At 48.5% G+C, this 23,119-nt stretch overlaps 1 protein-coding gene across 5 annotated transcripts in view; it reads left to right on the top strand.

Annotated features, from left to right (window-relative positions):
- LMF1 (lipase maturation factor 1) overlaps window positions 1–23,119 on the top strand; it is a 159,954-nt gene that overhangs the window by 43,413 nt on the left and 93,422 nt on the right. For all 5 annotated transcript variants that reach the window (XM_042864536.1, XM_042864540.1, XM_042864538.1 and 2 more), the window contains 2 exons: window positions 3,473–3,621; window positions 18,544–18,609. In XM_042864536.1, the coding sequence (XP_042720470.1) occupies window positions 3,473–3,621; window positions 18,544–18,609 (215 nt within the window). The remainder of the gene's footprint in view (window positions 1–3,472; window positions 3,622–18,543; window positions 18,610–23,119) is intronic.

Consider the following 23,119-nt stretch of genomic DNA (forward strand, 5'->3'; position numbering starts at 1 on the left):
CAAAGAGAAGCAGTTTGCTGTTACGGGTGTTTTTTGTCATCATGCGTTTGATGGTAAATAATAAAGATGACAATTGGAAACCCTAATGATATAGTGCTATATAATCTGTGTTCCATTGGAAATAATACTCTTTATAGGGAGATAACAGTGCTGCTTTGGATTTTTCTGGTGCCCATTCATACCAAATTGCCTTTTATTTTTACATGTTAAGTACCAATAATGTTTTCTACAGTGCATGACGTGCTCCTGCCAGAGTGTTTGCTGTCCTGGCGAACACAGTGAGGCTCCTCCTGTGGTTCCTCTTCCTCCCTGCCATCCTCCTGTCCCCATCTCCCTTCCCCAGCACAGCCCTCCGAAAATGCCAGAGGATGGATTTTTTTTGCTGCATCAAGTTAGGAGCATGGAACAAACATTCGAAACGCGTGTGAGGCAAATGCAGCCACCATTGGCAGTTTAGTTTGTTTCTTTTTTTTCCTAAAGAAAAAAAAAATTGGCTCCCTCTCCTGCTGTGCTGGAGATAACAATGGCGCATTGTGCCGTGCTGCAGCTGCTGAAATTTGACTAGATCCAACTGAAGAAAACAGGAGCAGGTGGGTCAACAACGTGACCCCTTCGTTCCCAGCAGTATCAGTGTGCGCCAGGGCCAGAGGGACAGGGCCAAGGTGAGCCCTGATTTCAGCCCCGCATCAGTGGAGCGTTGGTTTGGGCTTTGGGTGTGAGCTGCCTTGTTGCCTTTCTGAGATGACTTTAGTGACTGCAAGTGCTCTGGGCTTTGCTGCTGTTGGTAAAAAGGGTTTCACTCTGCTCAGCACCGTGCATGGTGCCTTGGTGTCTCTCCAGTGCTGGTGCCTGGATCCCATGCTGTGCCAGTGTTGGGTTTATGCTGCTCCATTTAAGTGCCCAGTGTGTGCCCTCTGCTCCCCAAAGCATGGCATTATTTGGATTTCATAATGATGATGATTTTTTCACCATTTAGGTCTTCACAGGTTACAGACATGAATTTTTTATAGAGTAAGGGGTGACGGTCTCAAGTTGTGTTAAGAGAGATTGGATATTAGGAGAAAAGAATCCCTGCCCAGGGAGGTGGGAGGTCACTGTTCCTGCAGGTCCTCAAGTGGAGAGGTAGCACTGAGGGACGTGGTCAGTGAGCATGGTGGGATGGGGTGGGGTTGGACTTCTCCTGAGGACTGCCCTGTGAAGACTTGGAGATTCCTTGTAGGCTCTGCTGTGATTGGGCCTCAGAAGTGGAGTTCAAAGGTGGCAATGTGCAAACTGCAGCAGCACTCAGCAGCAGCTGTGCATGCAGTGATGGTGAGCAGCATGCTTGGTTGCCCTTGGGGGTCTTCATGACTTAACTGTAAGTTTGGTAGAAAACCAAGTACTCATAGCTGCTGGGATAATCCTACCATCACAAGGAGGTGTATTGCTCGTGGAATGGCATCAAATGCTATTTTATTTGCATGTGGTTATGGCTGTAAGAATAACAAGCTGCAGCCATTCCTGAGTCTCTGCTAAAAACAGCTCACATTTGTTGAATGTTTTCCCTTGTCTGAGCTGAAGGCTTAGAGAGCAGTTGGTGATTCTAAGCTAAAACACAACAGAAGTAGGAGAGGGACTTCAGAGAAAGAAACGGTGCTGTGCAGGAGGATGCAGCCAGGATTGAGGGTGCGTACAGGGGAGAGATGAGGGCCAGCTTGGTCTCAATGTGCAAAGCAAAACAGGAAGGGAAAATGTAATATCGAGAGGCAGTGACAGAAGTGGGGAAGCTGCAAAAGGGGCGAGCAGCAGCAGTGGATGGGTGGCTGCAAAGCTGGAGAAGTGTGGGCAAGGGGCTGCAGGCTGGGAGGGGAGGGATGGAGGCTGTGGAAGAGCCAGGGCAGGCATGTGGCTGCTATGTGTGTTAGCATGGGAAATCAATCCCTGTGACCACGTGGCCAGCAGTGGATCTGAGTGCGTCAGGAAGAGGATTGTTAATAAATCAGAGGCTCTTCGTGCCTATCTGCGTCCTAGTCTTGTTTTTTAGCAGGAGCTTGGTGGAATCTGATATGGCAGTCAACAGCAGAGTAAAGCATAGCACAATGCTAAAGCTCCATCTGCAGAAGCAAATCTGCCCATTGCTGTTGGTGGGCACAGAGAAGCTGAAGACAAATGGGATTTAGCTGCAAGCGGAGGAGGTTTAGATGGAGGTATCTGCAGCACTGGTGCTGTGACCGTGCTTTGCCTTTGGCAAAGCAGCAAAATCCTGCTTGGTGCCAGCTCAGCTGCCAGCCTGCATTGCCAGCAGAACGGTCTGCAGCCCCCACCAGCAGCTGGAGCCTGGCGCGCTGCGGGCCCACAGTGCTCACCTCCCTGCTGGCATCACAGCACTGTGCCCATGGTGCTGCATTGTGCCGTGTGGCAGTGCCAGGCCCACGAGCTCATTGCTTTGGGGCACAAAGCACAGGGTAGGCTGAACTCCATCGCACCTGGAGGCCGCTGTGGCTGTGGCTTTGCTTTACAAGCACGAATCCTGAATTTAGGGTATGACCTACATTGTGTGCTGCTCTGTCCTTTGGTGAGCTTCTCCATGCCTGCAAACACCTTCCTGGGAGTTGTGATGAAAAATCAAACAGAGAAAACTGCATTTACTTGCAGGTCAGAGATGCCATCCTCGATGTCCTGCACACACACTGGTGTCTGCTAGGAGTACAGCATTAACATATGAAAGCACAGCCAACAGTGGGTTCTTGTATGGGCAGAAGTGCAGAGCTGTGGTGCCAGTTCGACCCACAACTGCTGTCTGCAGCCGGGCTGGGTAACAATTAACCTTTCAGTCATGTGTCAGCCATTGCTTTCCTGGTGCAGCTGCTTTTAACAATGCACGTCGCTTCTCCTCCCAGCACTGCTGGCTTTGGCACTTGGAGGGTCTGTTTGAGGAAGCGCAGGATGGATGGAGGAAGAATGGTGTTTCCTTAAATCAAAATGTAATTAAAAAGAAACTTTGTGTATATTAAATAAGATTCCACTACTGCTGATTCTGATATTTTAAAGTAAGCTCAACATAGTTTTGCTTGCGTGACAAAAGCATGTAATTTTCTGGGTCACTTTGCACATTGCATTGTTCTCTGCTTCATAACAGCCCATGCATTTGCTTTGTGCCGGGTGAAGTAACCTTGTAAATAACACAAGTGTTGGCATATGCAGCGGAACCCACAGCAACATGCAAAGGTAACAGTGTTAGGTACTAGAGAGAGAACTGCTGGGAAATGCATGTACAGGGGTGTATTTTTCTGAAGCTCACATTCTTGTGTAAAGCACCCTGATTTCATGTAGGTAGGTCAGTGTGTGATGTGCACACGAGGGCAGAGCTGGGAGCCACCTTCCTTTGAGTTATGTTTCAGAAGGGTTTTTTCGCACTTGGGAATTAAAGATTGGTGGCAGGATAACTTACAGGACTTCTACAGCAAATATTCTCCTTTTCATTTCTCTGCAGGATGGGAGTCACAGCTTCTGGAGACTGGGTTCCTGGGGATGTTCCTCTGCCCACTCTGGACCCTGTCCCGGCTGCCCCGTTCCACACCTCCATCCAGCATCGTCATCTGGGGCTTCCGCTGGCTGATCTTCAGGATCATGCTGGGAGCGGTGAGTGGGGCTCTATGGTTGGGCTTTTGGGTTTTGTCTTTGGGTTGTTTTGTTGTTTGTTTTTTTTTTGCTGAGATGGCAGCAGTGGGAACATCTGATCCCAGCAAGAAGCTGTCCCTGGGGCAGAGCACCGCAGTCCTCCAGTTCAGGACTTTTCTAGTGAGAAGGAAGGAGCTTGGAGTAGGAAATGCTTCTTGCTCTGTTTTGCAGAGTCGTTATTGTTAGTGCTTATTTAAAGAAAGACAAACGTGTGCTTACTCCTGTGCATCGATGTGTTGGTGCTGCTCTTGGGATTGGCACTTTCAAAGGACGTGAAGCTGAAGGCCATTGTGGCTCTTTGATAAGATGCTTGGGAATGCAGCGGGTAATTCCCGGGAGCTTTTCGCTGAGTTATTTTTTTTTTCTTTGTGTGTGCTCTACTGAAATGTCATTCTTTGCTCCTTGATTTCAAAGGGAACAATTGCTTCGTTACTGTCCAAGTGCCAGTGGAAATTCCCAAGTCACTTGTAAAAGAGTCCATCAGGAACTGACACATCGTTGTTAAACTGGAGGTGGGGCTGAGCATTACCTCATGATCTGGAGCTGAGTGGTGGATGCTTCAAAACATCCCCAGATTGTCATTTAGGATCATTGTAGAAGTGTTGCAGGCAGTAGGGCATCCCTGGGTCTCTTTTCTCTAAAGTCCTTCTGTCACACCAAGCTCTTGAAGTGCTTGAATCTATAGTCAAACTCAATAAGCTCTTAATTATCCCTCTCTTCTTACTAATAAGAACAATGGATGTTTAAAGGGAGCAGTGATAACCAAAGGAAGCACAGTGTATGGTCTGCAAGCAGCACATGCATCCGTGTTTCATAACTGAAATTTCTGGTCCTCTCTTTTGTGCAGAAAATGATGGGCACTTTTGGTAGCCCACTTTTGGTGCTGCGGTATCTTCATTGTGTTTTTGAGGGCACAAAAGTTGTTGCAGTTGTTATTGCAGACCCAAAGTGCACCAACAGGATGGCTGCCCTTAGTGCTGATCCTGGGGACTCACGTTGGGGGAGTGGAGGGGCCCTACCCTGAAGAACCCTCTGCAGTGGTTTGAGTGGGGCTGAGTGGTGCCCATCCTGCAGGGTTAGATCCCTTAAGGTGACCTGATACTCCTCTGAAATGACGAAGTCCTGAGTGTAATGCAGATTATTTTTTCCTACAAGAACTTCACTTGTGGGTGTAATATTTGGTCTGTTGATCAGCAGTGATGTTCGGTGAAAATAACAGGGTTGCAGAAGTTTTCATCTCAGACAGAGGATGTTTGGCTCCTGTAGCCTCAGTGCTCCTCAGCTGTGGCACTGATTACAGAAAGAAAGGAGCAAAAGGAACTGCAGCTGAATTATGTTGTGTTGCTACCAAGTTTGTATCCTGCTTTCCTTATAAAATGAGACTCTGTGCTTTGCTCTTTCCAGTTGTAATATATATTCTGAACTATGAGAAAGGCTTGTTGTAATGGAAAATTGAGCTAATGAAGTTTGTGTTGTCGTTGTCTCTGTGCTGCTCCGCAGTCATAAATCTGCAGTTATTTTGGAGAGGGCACTCTGCAGTCAGTGCTGCCCCTCAAGTCCTTTGTGTGTGCTGGTTGCTGGTATGGCACTAACAGGCATGGGAGAGGAAAACATGGAAAGGTCATTAAAGGGGGATCTATGCAAGCAAGTGGAAATCAGTGATTGATGGTATCTTTAATGTTTCGGGGCCCAAACACGTGTATGTTTCCTTCTCAGATGGTATAATGATGCTTGCAGGCACTGGGACGAGAGTTTAATGCGTGAAACCCAAGCATCCTCCTGCAGTGCAGGTGCACCTGCTCCAAGGCAATCTTTGATTTCTTCGCTAATCTGGGCAGGGGTTGAAACATGTGCGCAAATGCAGCCTGAAGGGAGAGTTCCCAGGGGTGGGATTGGTGGGGATTATGTCTCACACGGGAAGTTTGGCTTTCCCTGCACGGCTCCCCAGGGGCTGCTGAGCAGGCTGGGCATGGATTTCCCTGCAAAATGCCATCTTCCAGCTCGCAGCCCTCCCTTGGGCTGGTTTTCTTCTTCCCTCCCTGTGCTGGTGGGTGGGTGAGCAATGCTGTGTGCAGTTCTGAAGCTCGTCTGAAACGTTCTGGCCTGTCTGGCTTTGACACTGTGATGGACCCCAGGGAAGGGCTTCAGTTTCCCATCCCATCGCTCTCTTTTTTTCTGAAGTCAGCTCCTGTATCAGGACCAGGAGAGGAGTGTGGATTTCACGTTTCAGCCCCATTTCACCCCCTTTCTTTTTTTGTTTTCTTTCCCCATTCAATGCATCACATTTAGGAACTCTTTCCATTCAGAATTCTAGCAACCAGCACATTAAAACACTTGGGATTTCTACCAGAGTAAATGCCAGTGTGCCTACACTTATGCAAAGGAACAGACCAAGCCCAATAGCTGCTGAATGCCAAATCTAAGTGTAAGGACACAGGCTAGATCTGAAGGACTTTCACCCAACCCAAATTGGTATGACTGTTGTCATCGTTGCCCCCAGGGAACATCCATCATCCCCTTGAAAGCTTCCCATATCCTACCACCCCACACCCTTGTTTACAACCTGCTAGTTGAGAACCACTGCAGCAGAAATCTGCTTTTATGCTTCTGACCACAGAAACCCACAGAGCTGGTGGGAGCCTTGTGGAGCTGTTCTGTTGCCTTAAAGCAACCCAGGGTGGAAGCAGCCCTGAGCTTTCTGGAGAAGCCTTTGGAGCAGGTCTTGCTGCACCATACCTGACTTCCAGCTGGGCTTCATTAAGAGAGATGCTGCGTGTGAGAGGTAAAATCATCCCTTCTGCCTTCCTGTGCAAGGAGTGGGTTCAGGCTCTGCTGCTGGAGTTTGATTGGCAGCAAGCGCTGGGCTGATCTCAAATATTGCTGGCTTTTTAAAAGGCATAATTATGTGATTCAATCTATATGTTTGATTTTCCTAATAATCCATTAGTGCAGGATGTAAAGACGGATGCTTCTTAGGAACGTGCAGAGGCAAAAGAATAGCAGTCCCTTTGTGCGAGCGAGCAGCGTGGTAGGAAATAAGTGGTGCAAACAGATTCGTGCTGCTAATTTGTCTCAGAAGTGCTGTGTGACTCAAGATCCTTGTCTTGGTGTGGCTGTGCTCTGATGGCTTGAGGCAAGCTAGCAGAGCAGGGCAGCACTGCCTCTGTCCTCATTCCCCAGCATTTCAAGGCCAAGGCACCGTGTGAGGCTGTGGGCTTTTTGATGGGCGAGTTTTGTTTGTTTTTTTTTCTCTCTTGCAGGCAGCAGAATTGCTGGTGGACCTGCACAGCCCCGAGCTGATGCATGCCCACCAGCACAGCATGCTGCTGGGACGTCGTGCAGCTCCTCGAGCCAGGAAAGCCATCAGGGATTTAATCTGTAAGCTGTAAAATTGTTTCTTTGTTAGTTGGAGTGTCAGGGAAAGGCTGCGTGTGTGCACGCTTGCTCAGATATGTGAGGACTCAATTTTCAGCAGCACCTGCATGTGTAACTGTAGTAACACGGATACATGCTGGTAACTGCAGAAACGTGTGCGGAGGGATGGAGGCGATGGACCATGAGCCTACGAATCTGTAGTGGAGGCTGATGCCTTCAATGCAACCTGTGGCTTCAGTGATGTTTACTCTGGTTATTCCCAAGAGTTGTCTCTGTTCATTGCACATCACTTGTCAAGCCTCACAGCAGAGGTTTGCTGCCATCAGAGGCAGCGTGCCTGAATTTAGGTGGATTTTCATCATCTCCAACTAAAGCGACTCCTGCATCTCTTCCTTCCCAGCCTTTTTCTTTGTGGGATGCTGACATGGAGCATGCAGTTCCCTGTGTTACATACAGCCAAGCTTGCGACTGCTGTGCTGCAGCACCGATCCCATCCAGATGTGTGCACTGAGCAAGAGTCAGTATGATATGGCAGAACAGTGCCCAGTGCCCCAAGGTCCTCACTGCTTCTTGCTGCTGTTCTGTGACAACACCAACCCCAACAGATTGCACTGGACTTGGGTCTGCTGTCAGATCCCAGTCCTTGGGCAGCTGCAGAGCAGAGCTGGGCGTGATCTTGGGGCTGTTTTCCCATTGCTGCAGTCAGGAGATGTGGGCACTCCGTGAGCAGTGACCCTTCATAGGCACAAAGCAAGGTGAGCCCATGCACGTGCAGCAGCCTCATTGCACTGCTAATGGCCCTTTCACGGAGCTTTCTAATATGCATTTTATTTTCCATCAGCATCACAGAGCACACAGTGCTGCCGAGATGCTCACGTTAGGACTAATTGGGTGCTGTTTGCAGACCTTGGTGATGTTCTGTGCGAATGATTATCAGCACTGGAAATGTGGTGAGGTGTAACGGCATGTTGGGAAGCTGAGAGTAAATGGGGAATTAAGGTGGAGCTGCGTCTTGCAAGGGATCACAGACATATGGAATAAGTTACTGGGGAAGGTGGCTGGAGCAGAGCATAAGTGAGTCTGAGACATCTTGATTAGTTTCTGGAGGAAGGGATTGAAGAGTGTAGTGGAAAAGCAGGGAAACAGGATTTAAAGCACATTACCACTTTAATTTAAAAGTGCCCAAAGCAAGGAAATTCAGATTTAAAGCTGCCAATCCATCACTGGTGCGCGCAGGTGTTGGAGCTGGGGTCTGTGTGCAGATGGGTTGGGGCCGTGCAGGCTCAGCCCCCCAGAGTGGGGCAGAACCCTTGGGGCAGTTGGAGGAGAAGTCTCAGCTTTGCCCCAGGACTTGAATGTACAGTGAGTGCACAACCCAGCAAAGTCCCATCCTTTTGTCACTGAAGCTGCTGTGTCCCATGTCCTTGATGCCCTCCTCAGGATCCCTTGCACCGTTCTGGGAATGCTCCTGGCTGAAAGCACCGCACTTCACCATCCCCAGGAGCATCCCAGGTGCCCAGGGATGGGGTGACACAGGGAAGGGTTTCTTTTCTTCCCTCGCCTTGTATTTGAGAGCCCTTCACAGGGAGCTGTTGCCACCATGCCCCGTTACAGATGTGTGAGCACAGGCAGAAGGCTGTCATTTGGGGGATCCCTGTCCCTTCTTGCTGCTGCCTGTTGGATTGATGCACATCCTTCCCCAGCGCTGTGGTGCAATCAGCGTGCACCAAAATGACCACAAAGGTCCAGTGTTGCTCTCTGCTCATGAGAGCAGCTTCTCCCTGGGCAGCTCAGACCCTGGGCTGCAGAGCAGAGCCGTCCTGAGGATTTCCTGGCGCAAAGTAACGTAAATCCTTCCGTGTTTCAAGTGCACACACAAGGTATTTTCCCTGTGACATGAGTAGAGGAGGGGAGAAAGATCGTTTAAGGCCGGAGTCTTGGGGAAGAAATGGTGCCAAAAGGTTTATAATAATGAGCAATAAATTCTTCCCCTAAATTCTCATCTGTTTCCTGCTGAGTGCTGCCCATCCTTCACACTCAGATGTGCTTTCAGAGAAAAGGGATCCCTTATCTCCAGATTGTGAGTAGTGAGTACACCGTTCGCTATCGCATCTCTTACGTTTCATTTTATTTTTCACAGTTGGACCGAGCGTTTTTTAACCCTCTGCAGCAGCTTCTTGCAGAAACGAGGTGGTTTGTGTTGATCTCTTTGCATTTCTCTTGTTTTCGCCTGGATTCCTCGAAAAGTGTCATAACGTGGGTGGCATTTTAAAGGTTACTGGAAAGGGTGGGGATGTGATTAGCTAATAAGGGAGATGAACTTTCTGGCAGAAGTAATGAAGACTTTGAAGAAAACAGAATCTGGATGCCTGTGGTAAAATTGCATTAGATGTAATGAAATAAAAGTTGGAATTTGGGAGATCTTTGTAAATACGGGAAAAAAAAGAAGAATCAAACGGATGTAGTTGTCATCTCAGTGACAAGCGTGCCCTGATCCTGGGCATTATGGCTCTGAAATTGAGAATAATTATTCTAATTTGTTTTATTACATTAGCGTGGGTAGGAGGGAAGAAAGGGAGCTTTCTTTTATGGCTTTCTCATTATTCAGAGGAAGGGCCAGACTCCTGACTCGGGCGCTGGGGCTTCATGGGAATTTTTGGAAAATGATGTCTGCAATGTTCTGACCTTTGCCGTCCCAGCTGCAGCCTCCTCCTCTCTGCAGGGATCCCACACTTGACTCCTTAGCAACCTCCTTTGTGCTTCTGATCTCTCTCCATTTGTCTAGTAATAGCCCTTGGCAGGAAGACGTGTTGTTCCTTCAGTGCCTCTAAAAGGCATGGAGCCGTTAATGCCAAGGACTTTTCAGAACCCCTTTCACCCACTGCTTACAGCTCGTCTTCAAAGTCAATCAAACGCTGCTGCTGCCGTGCTGCTTTCTCAAAGGGTCTTTCTGATAGCAGAGGGGGAAAAAGAACAGCAAATAGAGCAGGAGCGCACGCGGGTGACTTCTCTTCCAGAAACACACCAGTCCATTGGGATGCTGTGCCTTCACGGTGACTCCAGTTTAGCTGGGACAGGCTCACGATGCATCAAAACCTCCACAAGCAGAGCATCATCTGTTTGTCACATTGCATCATCCATTTATCTTGTTGCACTGTTTGCTCACGTGCACTCTGCTCGCTTTGTGCAGGAATTGAGTTCCTGCTCAGCACTGTTGTGCTCTCTGGTCTCCCTGTCTGCATGGAGCTGCCCCACACATGGGTCTGGCTCTGTGTCCCCCCTGTGCATAGCAATGGCCCTGTGCTAACTCACAGGTGGGCTGTACAGTTGGCTGCGGGGCATTGGAACAGGCAGCCTGGGGAGGTGATGGGGTTTCTGTCCCTGAGAACGTGGAGACGTGGCACTCGGGGACGTGGTGGGATGGCTTGGGGTTGGCCTTGGTGATTTGAGGTTTTTCCAACCTTAATGGTTCTGTGATTCTAAATGTGGAGCCCTGTCCTGTAGCCTGCTGATGTTGGGAAGCCCATCACCTCGAACCTCAAGTGGTGCTGATAGAGCAAAGCTATAAACAGCAGTGCCACCTGAGGAGCGCGTGCTTGTCATTCTCTGGCTAAGGAAGTGCTGTTCCAGACCGTTGTTTCTCTCTTTGCATGGAAGAAACAGGAGGGATTTGAATGACCAGCTGCTAATTTAAGGAGAGGTTGGTAGGAGCACCAGCTGCCAGCTCTTTTCAGAGCTTTAGCTTGCTGCTGTCAGTTGTAGAAGAGGGTTTCCCAAAAGCCTAATACCTGTGTCACATCCTCACTGTGCAGCATTTCTAAAAGCAAAGGGGCTCTGTGTGCAGAGCAAGATCTCAGCAGGCGTGCAGTGCTCTCATGTCAGATCCCGAGTTGGAGAGCCGTGTCTGCCATGGAGCAGAGTTGCTTTGAGGCATTGGCTTTGGAATGTCTCTTCTTCAGTGAGTTTGGGGTCTAAATTAGGGCTGGTTTGTCTTCAAAATGGGTTTGTATAGATTTGCATTTCAAAGAAGTGAAAGCCACGTTATCTGTGGGTAGGATGGAGCATGGGTTGGTGGGCAGTTGTGTGAGATGTGAGGTGCTCTACTGGATTTTCTCTGGCAGCAATCAATATTACAAGAAAAACTAAAATACCAGAACTGAGGGTCGTCCTCTGAGATGTTTTCCTTTTTCAGCCAGCGTTTGAATCATGAAGTCACAGAATGGAGGTCTTTGGGTGGACTCTAAATTTATAACTCTGGTGCCCCGTTCCCCGCCGCATCAATGCAGGGGTTGCAGACATAGCCGCAGTCACCAGGCTCTTTCTCTTGCCGTGCTATTGGTCTGTCTGTACCATTTTTTTATTTTTTTTTTCTCCAGAATTAATTTTGGGCTGAAAAAGCCTCAAAGAGCGCTTTGTTCCTCGTTGACACTCACTCCAGGGAAAAAGGGGGGGGAAAAAAAAAGAAAAAAAAAAAAGGAAAAAAACCGTGGAAAATCTGACATCTGCATTGTAGAGAAAAATCAATAGATAGGGAGGAATATAATTATCCCCCACTCCTGAAAGAATTTTTAAAATATTTTTTGTAGCAGTGACTCATATCGGCTTAGTGCTTGAATGACATTTTAATTATTTCAGCTTTTTTTTCATTTTGAATCACCAAAGAGCAGCAGCCGGAGAGGGGTGCAGCGGGGCAGAGCTGTCTGTGGGTTGTGGGATGGAAGGGGCTGCCTGTTGTTGCTGCCATCTGACCTGGCACTGCCAAAGAGCCCAGTGCTGAAAGGCAGCCGTGCAGCACAGAGCTGTGCAAAGCACCCATTGCCTGTTGTGTTTAATTAGGATCAGCTCGTTAGGAGGAGGATTGTAAGAGTGAATGCAGGAGGGAGCAGGGAGCCACATGCTGCTGAGGGATGCACTGCACGGCTGCGTGCACATCCCTTGTTGGTGGTAACGTGGAGTTTGTGTCGATTGTGTCTGCATGTGGGGGAAGAGAAGGGCAGATGGGATCACTCCTCTGTCTGTGTCGTGTTCTGCTCCTTCTGAAAGCTGTCCAATTTGACCAGCAGAGCCTGCTGCGAGGTGGGCAGCAGCCTTGTAATGGGTAGGAAAGCTGCTGGTAAACTTCCTCTCTACGGCTTAATTTCCTCAGAAATTCCCCTTACTGTGTGTTCTGCCAGTGATGGGGAACAAGAAGAGGTGTGTGAAGTGCTCAATCAAATGAGACTGGAATTGATGCGTTGGGAGCAAAGGGCTGATTTGGATTTCCACCCCCAAAGTGCCCTGGCTGCCAGTTGGCAAACTTAGCAGATGTGTTCAACCATCCACACAGATGGGATCTATAGAATGTATTGGGTCTGAAATAGAGTGCATTGGTCAGAAATAATGAGGCTGCAGTTTATAGGAGGCTTACTGACTTCCATGAACTGAACCAGGTAGATGCCATGCTGGTCAGTCCAAGTCCTGCATCAGGCAGGCACGAACATGGATTTATTCAACGTGGGTTCTGCTAAGAATTTGTTGGGCAAGATTTTTTTTAAGTATTATTATTATTATAGAATCAAAGAGTGGTGTGAGTTGTAAGGGATCTCTAAAGGCTGTCTGGTCCCACTCCCTGCACTGAGCAGGGACACCACAGCTCCATCAGTGCTCAGAGCCCCGTCCAGCCTGACTGTGGGGTGTGCAGGGATGGGGCAGGACAGCAGGGTGGTTCTGGTGATTAAAACCATTGTAAAAAAAAAAAAAAAAAAAAAAAGGCATTTCATTTGGATACTATTAATATAAGTAGTAATAATAAAAAGTCTTAAATGTAGTTTTCCTTCAAGATGTGCTGCACCTGAATTGCACACCCAGGGCTGTGGTAGGGGCAGGTGCTGCGGCTGTGCAGTAAATCAGCAGCGGGATCTCAGCTCCCCCTTCCTGGGCCTTGCTGCTGCTCAGAGGGGCTCTGCAGCCCTGTCCCGTTGGTATGAATTTAATAATTCTGGTTAGAGCTGGATTCAAAGCAAGGCCACAAGGCCAAAAGGGCAATTGCTGGTTCAGTTCACCACCTGTTTCCTTCCCTTTGGCTTCTATTTAATTTGTATCACTGAATACCTTTCTCTTCTGATACAGAGGGCTTTGAAAGTGCCTGCACCCACCCCCTGTGTGCAAACAGAGCAGTGTTTCTGTGGGTGTCCTCCTGTGCTGGGGCTGTTTGTGAGCATGCACCTCCAGCACTGGGGAAAGCAAGTCAACTTCGAACGCTGTGTCCCTGCCCTCCAGCACAACGTACCCCTTTTTATTTGATCTGATGGGAAAGCTCAAAAGTGTTTTGGAAATCATTACTTCTTCCCCACTAGGCTCCCATCCTGTGTCAAAATAGGTGCAGAAATTCAAGTTTTTAGATAAAGCTCTGCTAGCAAAATGTGGGGACTTCTAAATGTGGCAGCTTGACAGGAAAATCTTCTCTATTTATTTCAGAATAATTCAGCCCACGCACAGGACTGGCTAGTCAAGGGTTAACAGAGGCTGTGCTAGGAAATACTCTGCTTAGTGCCTGCCTGTGAGCATGGACGGCTCCAGCCACAAGCAATTAGTGCAGAGCTAATGGGTCAATGCTTGTGCTGTATCAAAAAGGATGTGGTATGTGGGGATGCTGGAACACCGGGGGGAAAATTAAAGTTGGGACGATAGAAGGGGACATGATGCTGAATTTGGCTTTGGTGGAACTGGTACGGCCTAAGAGTTTTTCTTCTTTTTTATTTAAGAAACAAACAAACAAAAAACAAGGTTTGAGATTGCTCTTGTGTTAATGGGACAGATACAACCAAGGAGGGTTTGAGGCTACAGAGCTGTCTAAATAAATTTTCTTGTACTTTGGGTATTGGTCAGATCCTGCTCTCAAAAAATGGCCTCAAAGCGCTGGAGAAGCCCTTTGTAAAAGTCCTGGACTTTCGCACAGGTATTGCCTCCAATGTGGCCTTAATGCATTGAGACACAGGGCTTGTTCCTAATTCAGCTGCCACCCACTGATCTGTGGGGCTCAATCTCAATCACAGGCTTAAAAGCTGAACGCTTTGGGCTGCACTGAGCTGAGGAAGGGCCACTTCCCTTTATCCTTTTCTTTTGCTTACAAGTGGCAGCTGAAGGGGTGGGGACTGCAATGGGATCCCAGCTCAGCTTAGTGTCTGCCCCAGATGCTCCATGTGTGATGCTTTCAGTCTGGATCCAAATGATAGGGGGTTCTCCCAGTGCTGATGCACCCTGATGCTGTCCCGTGCCCTCAGGCTCCTTTTCCTCCTGCTCCCTGCCCTAACACAGGGCAATTCAGGTAAGTCAGAGATGCACAAGCCCCTGCCTGTCTGTGAGTGAGGGACAGGGTTTTTTCCCTATACTTTGATCTGTATTATGGCAGCATAATCTGCTGCAGCTGTGGAGTTTAGGCCGGTTCATACATACAGAGAAATCTTGAGAATGGCTTGGGAAAATTGTTAGCAGGCTGAAAGCAATCCAGCGGCTGGGAGATGCTGGCAGATGTGAGGATCCCCATCTCCTTCTCCCTCCTCCTCCGCCACCTGAGCTCACAGAGACCTCAGGCATCCTTTTATTCCACTTCTCTCCTGATGCTTCTTTGGTTGCTGCTGTCTGAGGATGAAGCAGTTATCAGTGTGTTGGCAGTGGTTGGGCTGTGTGCAGTCCCCGCTGCTTGCTGTGCCCCAGTGTGTTGCAGGACACAGGCAGACACAGCAGCTTTGTGGGCTGATGGGTGTGCAATGGCTCTGTGCTGCCTGCATGCCCCAGGATTACTTGTTTATTCTTGCTGCATTACATAAATAAGTAACCCCCAACCCCTGCAGACATTGCCTCACTTGATGTTGTGTGCTTATCCTGGCAGCTTTTGCACAGAAGGAATTAGACAGTTTGAGCTCTTAGTGCATTTTGAAAGAGGCTGTGGCCAACAGATGGTTCCATCCTGAGGTTCTTTTGGTGTCCGTGTTCTGTCTGCTCCATAGACTGAAGTGCTGTCAGTGCCAGTATCCTCTCCAGCACAATGAATGCAAAACATGAGCTTCCCTTGACCCAATGCAGCCACTGGCCAGCTCCTGTGTGTTTTCTACATCTACCTGCTTTGTTGGTACTTAAATTAGAAGACAAACCCCATTATGCTTTCTATTTCAAGGACCTGTTTCCTTTATTTCACATCACTCCATCTGCCCTGCAGTGAGGTCTCGGGCTGTGCAGCCTTTCTGTTCCATCTCTGTGTGATGTGAGGCTGAACCTCGGGTTGGTTACAGGGATGTAAGATGGTATTTCTTAGGCTGTTTGTATCTTCAGAAGAACGTGAACAAACATTAAAAAAATAAAAATCAGCAGAATCCATGTCATTGGGGCAGGGTGTGAACCAACGGGTTCCACCTGAGCACAAGGTGGGGATGTCTGAGCTCGGGCATCAGTGATGCACTCTGTTCAGTGGTCCGGGTTCTTTCAGCCACTGGAGAACCCAGAGTGGGATCTGGGAGCAGCAGCGGTGTGAGAAGGACCTGAAGCGCCCCATTATCATGGAAACGTTCTGTGCTGAAAGCAGTTTGATATTAAGAGCTTGAAGTGATTTTCCTGTTTGATAGCTTTATAGTAAACAAAACGTGATTAATTCCCTCCGTGACTCATTGCAGGAGAGGTTTTGAGTTTTATTACAGCCTTTTTCTATTGAATCCTTGCTTTAATTATCTAGGCAGAATAACAGAGCGCGGTAAGAACTCGCACAAGGCGGGGGGAAGGTCATAGAGATTGCTGTCCTTTAGTCCCTGCACAGAGCCTTTCTTTGCGTCCTTTCTGCCCTGACAGCACTGTCGGCTGCAGCGCATCCTGCCTGATGCTATCACTGCATCCTGTAACTCTAGAAACAATCCCAGGGGCTGAGTGAGCACAGCAGGTCGGGGGGGCTGGACAGCTGCTGCTGCCAGGAGCCTGTGCTGCCCTGGAGCAGGAATGAGGGGAAATGCAGCCCTCGCTACCAGGGCAGCCCCCAGCCTGTTTTCCCATCCTGCAGCTCCCCTCTTTTATGATTGGACCAGCTCCGCTTGGCTATTTGGTGGTGGTGCTGGAGGGGCTGTCCCATTGCTGCATCACTCACTGTTATATCCTCTGCTTCTTTTCCCTGGTTGCAAACGCATTGCTTTTCCCTGTAGCGTTGGCAGCAGTTACCTCTCAGGAGGTGTTTTTCTTGTCACTTATGGTTTCATAGACTCACAGTCTTCAAGGTTGGAAGACTTCTCAAGTAAGTCCAAGCCATCCCACTGTGCCCACCAGCCATGGCCCTCGGTGCCACATCTCCATGGTTTTCAAACGCTTCCAGAGATGGTGACCCCACCACCTCCCTGTTGTGAGGGCTCTTAGGGATGATGCTCTCTAGCTTGCATTTTCTGGGTCTTGCAGGGCTGCCCTGCATGCAGTTGGCCTTGGGGTTGCTGTCCTGTTCCACGGGACATGCTGCCTGTAGCTGACGCATCTGCTGGGTTCCCCAGGCCCATTCCTGGTTAAAAATGATAAAAGTTGCCGGAGTCCATGATGGTTCCTGTTTACTGTCCTCTGCAATTAACATTAATGTGAAAAATATTTCATTTTTGGAAAAGGGGAGAAATGGAGGAAAAAAAGAAAAAAAAATTGCAGCAGCAGATGGGCAAAATCTGCTCAATCCAAGCACCAGATACAACTTCAGGCTGCGAGTAGCCCTGCTGAAAGCAGTGGGGTCACTTCATTCACAGTGACATGCGTCGAAGCATCATCTGCTGTGAGGCTCAGACCGGGAGAGGTGCAGATTTCCTGCTAGTTTGTGTCTGATGATCTTGTAGCTATTCCTGTGCATCGTGTTTGGTTCAGGAAGTCAGCACTGGGTTAAGTCTGAGGTACAATTAATTTACATCATCTGATGGCACGTGTTTGGGACAGAATGCAAAACATTAAGTGATCTGCTCATGGCAGAGCCTGCAGAAGCTAAAGAAGAGTTCTCACTGCCTCACCTGAGGATTTGGGGGTATTTGTGGATATTTATTGAGAGCTCTGGGCGGTTGCTGGGGGTACTCAGCTCCCTAAACTTTGGGATTTTGCTGAACTGTTCAGTGCTGCAAGTGAAGAGTTTAATGGAATTTGGATGAATCTGCTCAGCCGGGCTGTACCACAGCACTGTGACCTTCTCCTCTGAGCTGTCAGGAAAAGGAATAAAAAAGAAAAAGGAACAAGGGTAGCATTGGGTCCTTACAGAAACTCAGCAGATTTTTCTGCTAAAGAAGGCAGGAACATTACAATTAGGGGCAATGTCAGAGGTAGGCAAATAGCCCTTGATTGTATGCAGATGATAGAGCTGGTTCAGTCTTTTGACTAGCGAAGCTTTCCTCAATTTGGGATATTGTGATCCTAATCAGAGACCTTTAGCTGTGCATCAAAGCCCCCATAGCTCGGGGCTGGCATGGGCTGATTGCAGGGCTTCCTGCTCATCCCTGCCCAGGTGTCCTTCCTGCCGTGGCCGACTGATTCCTTTTTAGTCCTCATCACCAAGGCAAAGAAATTTAATCCCAATATTGCTGCCAGCCCTGGAATGGACCCACTGGTTTGGAAATGTCACCCTCCTGTTGCCTTGAAATATCAGTGTGCACAGCCTCTGCTACCTGCTAATTTCACTGCCAACCTCTAACCCGAGGTAGAGCAGGCCTGTCATTAGCACATTCATCTGTGTTTAGATCTGTCAGCTTCCTTCCCCTTCTCCTCTTTTGTTTCTCTAATTACTTTGATTGCATCTCTGCATCCAGCTCAGGGCTCAGGTGGCTGCTGAAGCTGCGTGGTCCTGTGCCAGCGGCCCTCTCCTACAGGAGTACTTTAAAGAGGGAGAGAATTGGGTCTGGATTTTAAAGTCACAAAACCAGCCGTATGTAGGTTTGCAGGTGACTTTTCACTCTGTTTCAGAGCAGTGTCAGAGCCCAGTTCTCAGACCTTTCCTGGCCACAGTTCTTCCTTATCCTACATGTTTCACACTGGAGCAGGCAAGTGGCTGAAGATGGTAACAGAAATGTTTGGGAATGGGCTCCTCGCTCCACCATTGCACTCTTAGGGCTGAGGCCAGCTCTTGGGGTGCTCTTCCAGCCACACTGCCCAACCCTGTTGTCATCCATCAGTGAGGTCCTGAGCACCTCCTGCTCTGCTCCTCAGAGGTGTGTTTGGAAATGAATGCTTTCCATTTCCCTGGCAAGCTGTGCTCTGAGCGGCCCTCCTACTGTGCAGGTACCACCAGAAGCCATGTGGCAGCTAAAGAGCATTTGGTCAGAGCCCTCTCCTGTTGGGACGACATCTGGGCTCTGGGTGCAGATGTGCCATGAATTTCCAGGGTGATGCCTCTTCCAGCCTTGCACTTCCAACTGGTTCTGGTAGTGCTGTCCCTGTGCTGTAACCAGAGCTGCTGACATCTAGAGATAATAATTTGGCATGCAAGATTGAATAAAATATTCCTAATGCTGGTTTTTTTTGTGTTTGTTTTTCCAGGGATTGATTAAAATTCGAGGGGATCACTGCTGGAGAGACTTAACTTGCATGAATTATCACTATGAGGTGAGCAATTTGCACTTTAAAACTGTCTTTTCTTGCCTGCTTTGTTTTGGTGGATTTTTCTGTAGCCTTTTCTTTACTACCAGGCAGTTCTCCATGTTGGTCTTCTTTTATTGTTGCCTTCAGCCTATAGCCATGCTGTCAGCATTCATGTGCCAGCTCATTGATGCTGTTTTTCCCAACAACAGTCCTCAGAGAGCAATTTCTGTCCTCCCCCACTGCCATGGACTCTTGGGGATAAATGTGAACTGCACAGAGAACTCCCTTTGTAAAAGCAGGGAAAGGGAAGAACAGAAAGGACTTTCCCGTAGCACTGTGCTGCATGCTTTCTGCCAACATTTCACTTTATTCCAAAACTCAGACATATGCAGGCAGAAATAGAGCATCTCAGTGCTATCCAAGATGCTGAGCACTGGTCGTTGGCAATGCAGAATTATGCAGCTTTATCTTTCTGACATCTGTTCCAGTGATTGCGTTACGTTCTGATTATAAACTGCGGTTTGTATTCTGGCTCTGTTCTTTGATTTTAGGGAGAGGGAGCTCAGCTTCCTCTCTGTTTTTACCTATAGTTTTGCATTTGCATTTTGTATAAACAGAGATCAAAAGGTAAGAAATTGCTGTGTACAGGGACTCTCCCCTGAGGAAGTCCTGGCTCCCTACGAAATAAGCAGTACTGTGAGGGACAGTGCCTTACTGCAGTTAGTGTTGGAGCCACTGAGTCACAGTGCTGGGGATCTGTGCTCTGTGCCCATACGAGGAGCAGGGAGCACTTCACATCTGTGCACAGAGCTGCAGTGATCAGCCCTGATCTCTGGTGTGGGTTCTGTGCTGTGTTTGTCCCTAGGGGTGGACCTTTGGGGTGATGCCCTCAGTAGACCATCATCACGTCTGGAAACCATTTTCCCTTTCCAATTAAATCTGATGGATTCTGACTTCCCTGACCTGCAGAATGTGTTCCAAGGTGTTGCCTATGGATGGCTTTTTACAGGGGAGGCACTGAGCAGCAGCCTTGGGGATGCTCATACAGCATCTCCCTTTTCACAATTGTGTGATAAGAACTGCGTGTGTGTGCTGGGGACCGAGTTACCAATCCTGTCACAGGATCAGGATTCCTCCTTCCAAAACAGGAAAAATTCCATCATTTTTACTAGGTACCAGTACCCATCCTGCAGCAACCAGCCTGCATAATCCCCAAGACTTCAAATGAAAGCCAGAATCAGTTCTGTAACCCAGAAGGCTAATGAAGACCATTCCTATCCTACCCATAAGGCAGGATCCCCACTGAAGTAATTGTGAACAGGGGGCAGATCACATTATCAATATCAATTATTTTAATCCACGCTGAAGAAGCTGTAATAAAGGGAAATTGAAAGAGGCCAGCATTCTTCTACCAATGCTATAGATTCACCGGTTGAGCTGAGTCCTCTGCATGCCCTGTTCTCACAGTGCAGAGTGGAAATACTTTGGGGACCCTGGGCTTGGTATGAGGTGGAGGAGGAAGTCCCAGTAATTTGGGGCTTATTGAAGTCCTCAGAAGTCCACGTAATCTGGTCCTGGTAAAGTTTCGCTGTAGCTGGTGGCTTGCAATAGCCAGAAATTTGCCCATCTCCTTAAGTGCAGCCACATGAATCCAGTTGAGAAGGACAAGGGATGTATGGCAGAGAGAAAGCTGTTCCAGGTGGGTTACAGTGCAGGTCCCCAAATTCCAACCAGTCAATGAGAGAAAGTTGAGGGTGAGGCTGAAGATACCCCTGCAAGAGGAGGAGGCAGCTGCAAATCTGCTCGTCATTAGGATGATAAAACTGGGTATTGGATCAGCCGTAGTGGAGCTGGGCCAAAAGGAGTCTGTGTGATGTATGTTGGCCACCCCAGCTCTCGTGTTCCAGCCCGGAATTGCAGTCCAAAACCTACATGTGCTCCTCTGCCAAGAGAATTAATGAGAACACATGGCCTCCATCTCCCGCGTGCTGAGCGCGCCCCGCACTATTTATTTGCAGTAGGACCAGCAGCCATGCTTGTGGAAAATAACATTTCCACTTGTGTCAGGAGTCGTGTGTGAAATAGTAAAAAATTGTTACGGCTCGGGTAATTAAACGGAGCGTAATTTTCATCCCTTTTTCCTTTCTGATGTGCGGGGCCTTAGTCCAAACCTTTATGGAGATCTGTTCCCCAAATGAAGCCTCTCTGTGTTGAGGGCTTACGATCTGTGACGCTGTGGAGTTTGGAGAGGGAAATGGCAGAACGCATGGTTTACATAGGAAAGGTATTTTCCTACCAACACCCCTTGGATCCCTGAGGAGTCCGTGTGCTGCAGCATGGAGACAGACACTGATGGAGAGAAATTCAAGTGGTGGTGCCTTGCTACCTGCAGATGTGTGCTGGGCTGGGAGGTGCTGGGTGGGGGTCTGGGCTCTGGCATTCATTGGGTTCTATTTCTCATTCCTTGGCTTTGCAGCTGTTCCACTGCTGGCTGTGGTTAGGGGGCTGTTTATCCTGTAAGAAGTCCTGGTTGCAAGAAGATTTTGCGCAGTGGGACTTGATCGTGCTGCTGTTGACACAGAGAGAAGCTGCCTCTGGTTTGTAGGTCTGTTTGTCATCATTAAGCATTTCTCTGCTATGTACACGATGGTTTACAAATGCATGTGCAGTGGTTTACAGAATGCAGCTCGATTTCTGCTTCCACAGGAGCACATGGCACAGATCTGACCGCAGAGGAGCCCTCTGCAAAGAGCCCAGCAGCAGCCTGCAGCTACAGGAGGCTTTGGGTTGCTGCAGGTCTGCAGCTTGCAGGGTATTGCCTGGGTATGGGCTGGAGCAGCTTCCAGCCTAGGTAGGTACCAGGAAGGGGAACGCCGACCTGCTCTCACAGCTCCATCAGGCTTTCTCTGGCCTTCCCCGCTCTCATTCTGGGTGAGCTGCCTTGCTGGCACAAGCACAATGCCTTAACATACTCCAAATGGAGAAAACCCTTAGTGCCAGCCCTGCGTTTAGGACCTCCTCCCAGACCTGCAGCTCCCCAACACGCTCACAGCACCGAGCACCTTGCAGCCACATGTCTTTTTCACAGGGAGGTTTGAGTGGCAAAGGCAGGAGATGAGCGTTTCTGACTTGGACTTGCACCCAAATGGAGCCAGGGTTTGGGATGTTGGTGGTGGTCTTGGCAGAGTGGCTAAGGAGAAAATCTTTGGGCTTTAGAAACGGTGAAGTCTTACGTGGTTACATCCATCGCATCTCCCCGTACCCAGCATGGAGCTACATGCTGCGGGATGCAACCTGCGATGCGTTTTATGGTGGCTGCCAAAGTACTGTTGCTTTTTAATTACAGACAGATATCTCATAAAACCCAGCCACCAACTGGTGAGAACAGCTGCTGGAGCAGCTGCACAGGGAGCAGGGAGCCCCGCTGGGCAGCCGCCTTCATCGCCTCCTCCTTTCTGCTCTGTGCCATAACCCCATGGGGTGCTTACATGTGTTCCAGGGTCACTCTCTCTGAGCAGGTGCCAGCCCTGGTACACACCAGGTAGGGAACCTCTCTGTGCCCAGCCGGAGCAACTTGTATTTTATTTCTTTTAATGCAAAGAATTTAAGTGCAGTTTTGAATGATGCAGCTTTTATCAAAGAGTTTCTGAGCGTCATACAAGCAAGCAAACCTTCCACTGAGACAGGGATCATAGGATGGTATGGATTGGAAGGACCCCCAAGGTGAGATGGATGAATAAAAAAATAAAATAATTAAAATGCCCCTAAATCAGGAAAGTCTTTGCCAGCACTGGGAGTGAGTTCCAGGATTTCCTTCCTACTCTCGGGTTGCTCAGGGTACCCCCATGCAGAACCCTTCCAAGGACTGTGCTGAGCTGCTCAATCCCAACCAAAGGTGCACTTCAGTTCTCCTGACTCTGTCAGTGTTGCTGCAGTAGAGCTTTGTTCTTTGTGTAAGATGCTGTGCGCATAAAGGTCACTTCTTCTGATTTGTACAAATTATTGCTAATTATTCTGGAACTGTTTTTCTTAAATGGAGGCTGTCAGTCACGGCTGCAGCTTCCAGCAGCTCTCCAGTTCCTAGAGAAGCTCTCTGGAGCATGGTGTCTTTTGTGCCTAATTACAGGGCTGCTGACTGATAGCTGTGCTGATAAGGGTGAGAAATAAGGAGGCTGGAGCTGCTCTTTAAACGCCTCCTGATTTCCTTGCTCCCTTCTCTTCAGTGTATTGGATCTTGTTAGACTTTAATCTAGCTTTTTTTTCCTAGCTATTGTGAAGCAGAGAGGAAAGCTGTCAACAAATTACTATCAACAAGAAAACAGTTTCTGTCTTAGAATCATAGGCTGGTAGAGATGTAAGCTCATAGAATCGTGGGTTCTATGATATGAATTATTTCCCAGTTTACTCAGTAGAAATGCCATGAGGAGTACAGGTCCAGTAATGCCCCTGACACCATATCCTCACTTCACAGCCTGGAGGGCTGCAAGTAAATGCTGTATGCTCTGTACCTTAAGAATACAAAGTCTTTTTGAAA

This window comes from Lagopus leucura, unplaced genomic scaffold, assembly GCF_019238085.1.
Source record: "Lagopus leucura isolate 7727_CA_CO unplaced genomic scaffold, USGS_WTPT01 Super-Scaffold_760, whole genome shotgun sequence".
Classification (NCBI taxonomy): domain Eukaryota; kingdom Metazoa; phylum Chordata; class Aves; order Galliformes; family Phasianidae; genus Lagopus; species Lagopus leucura.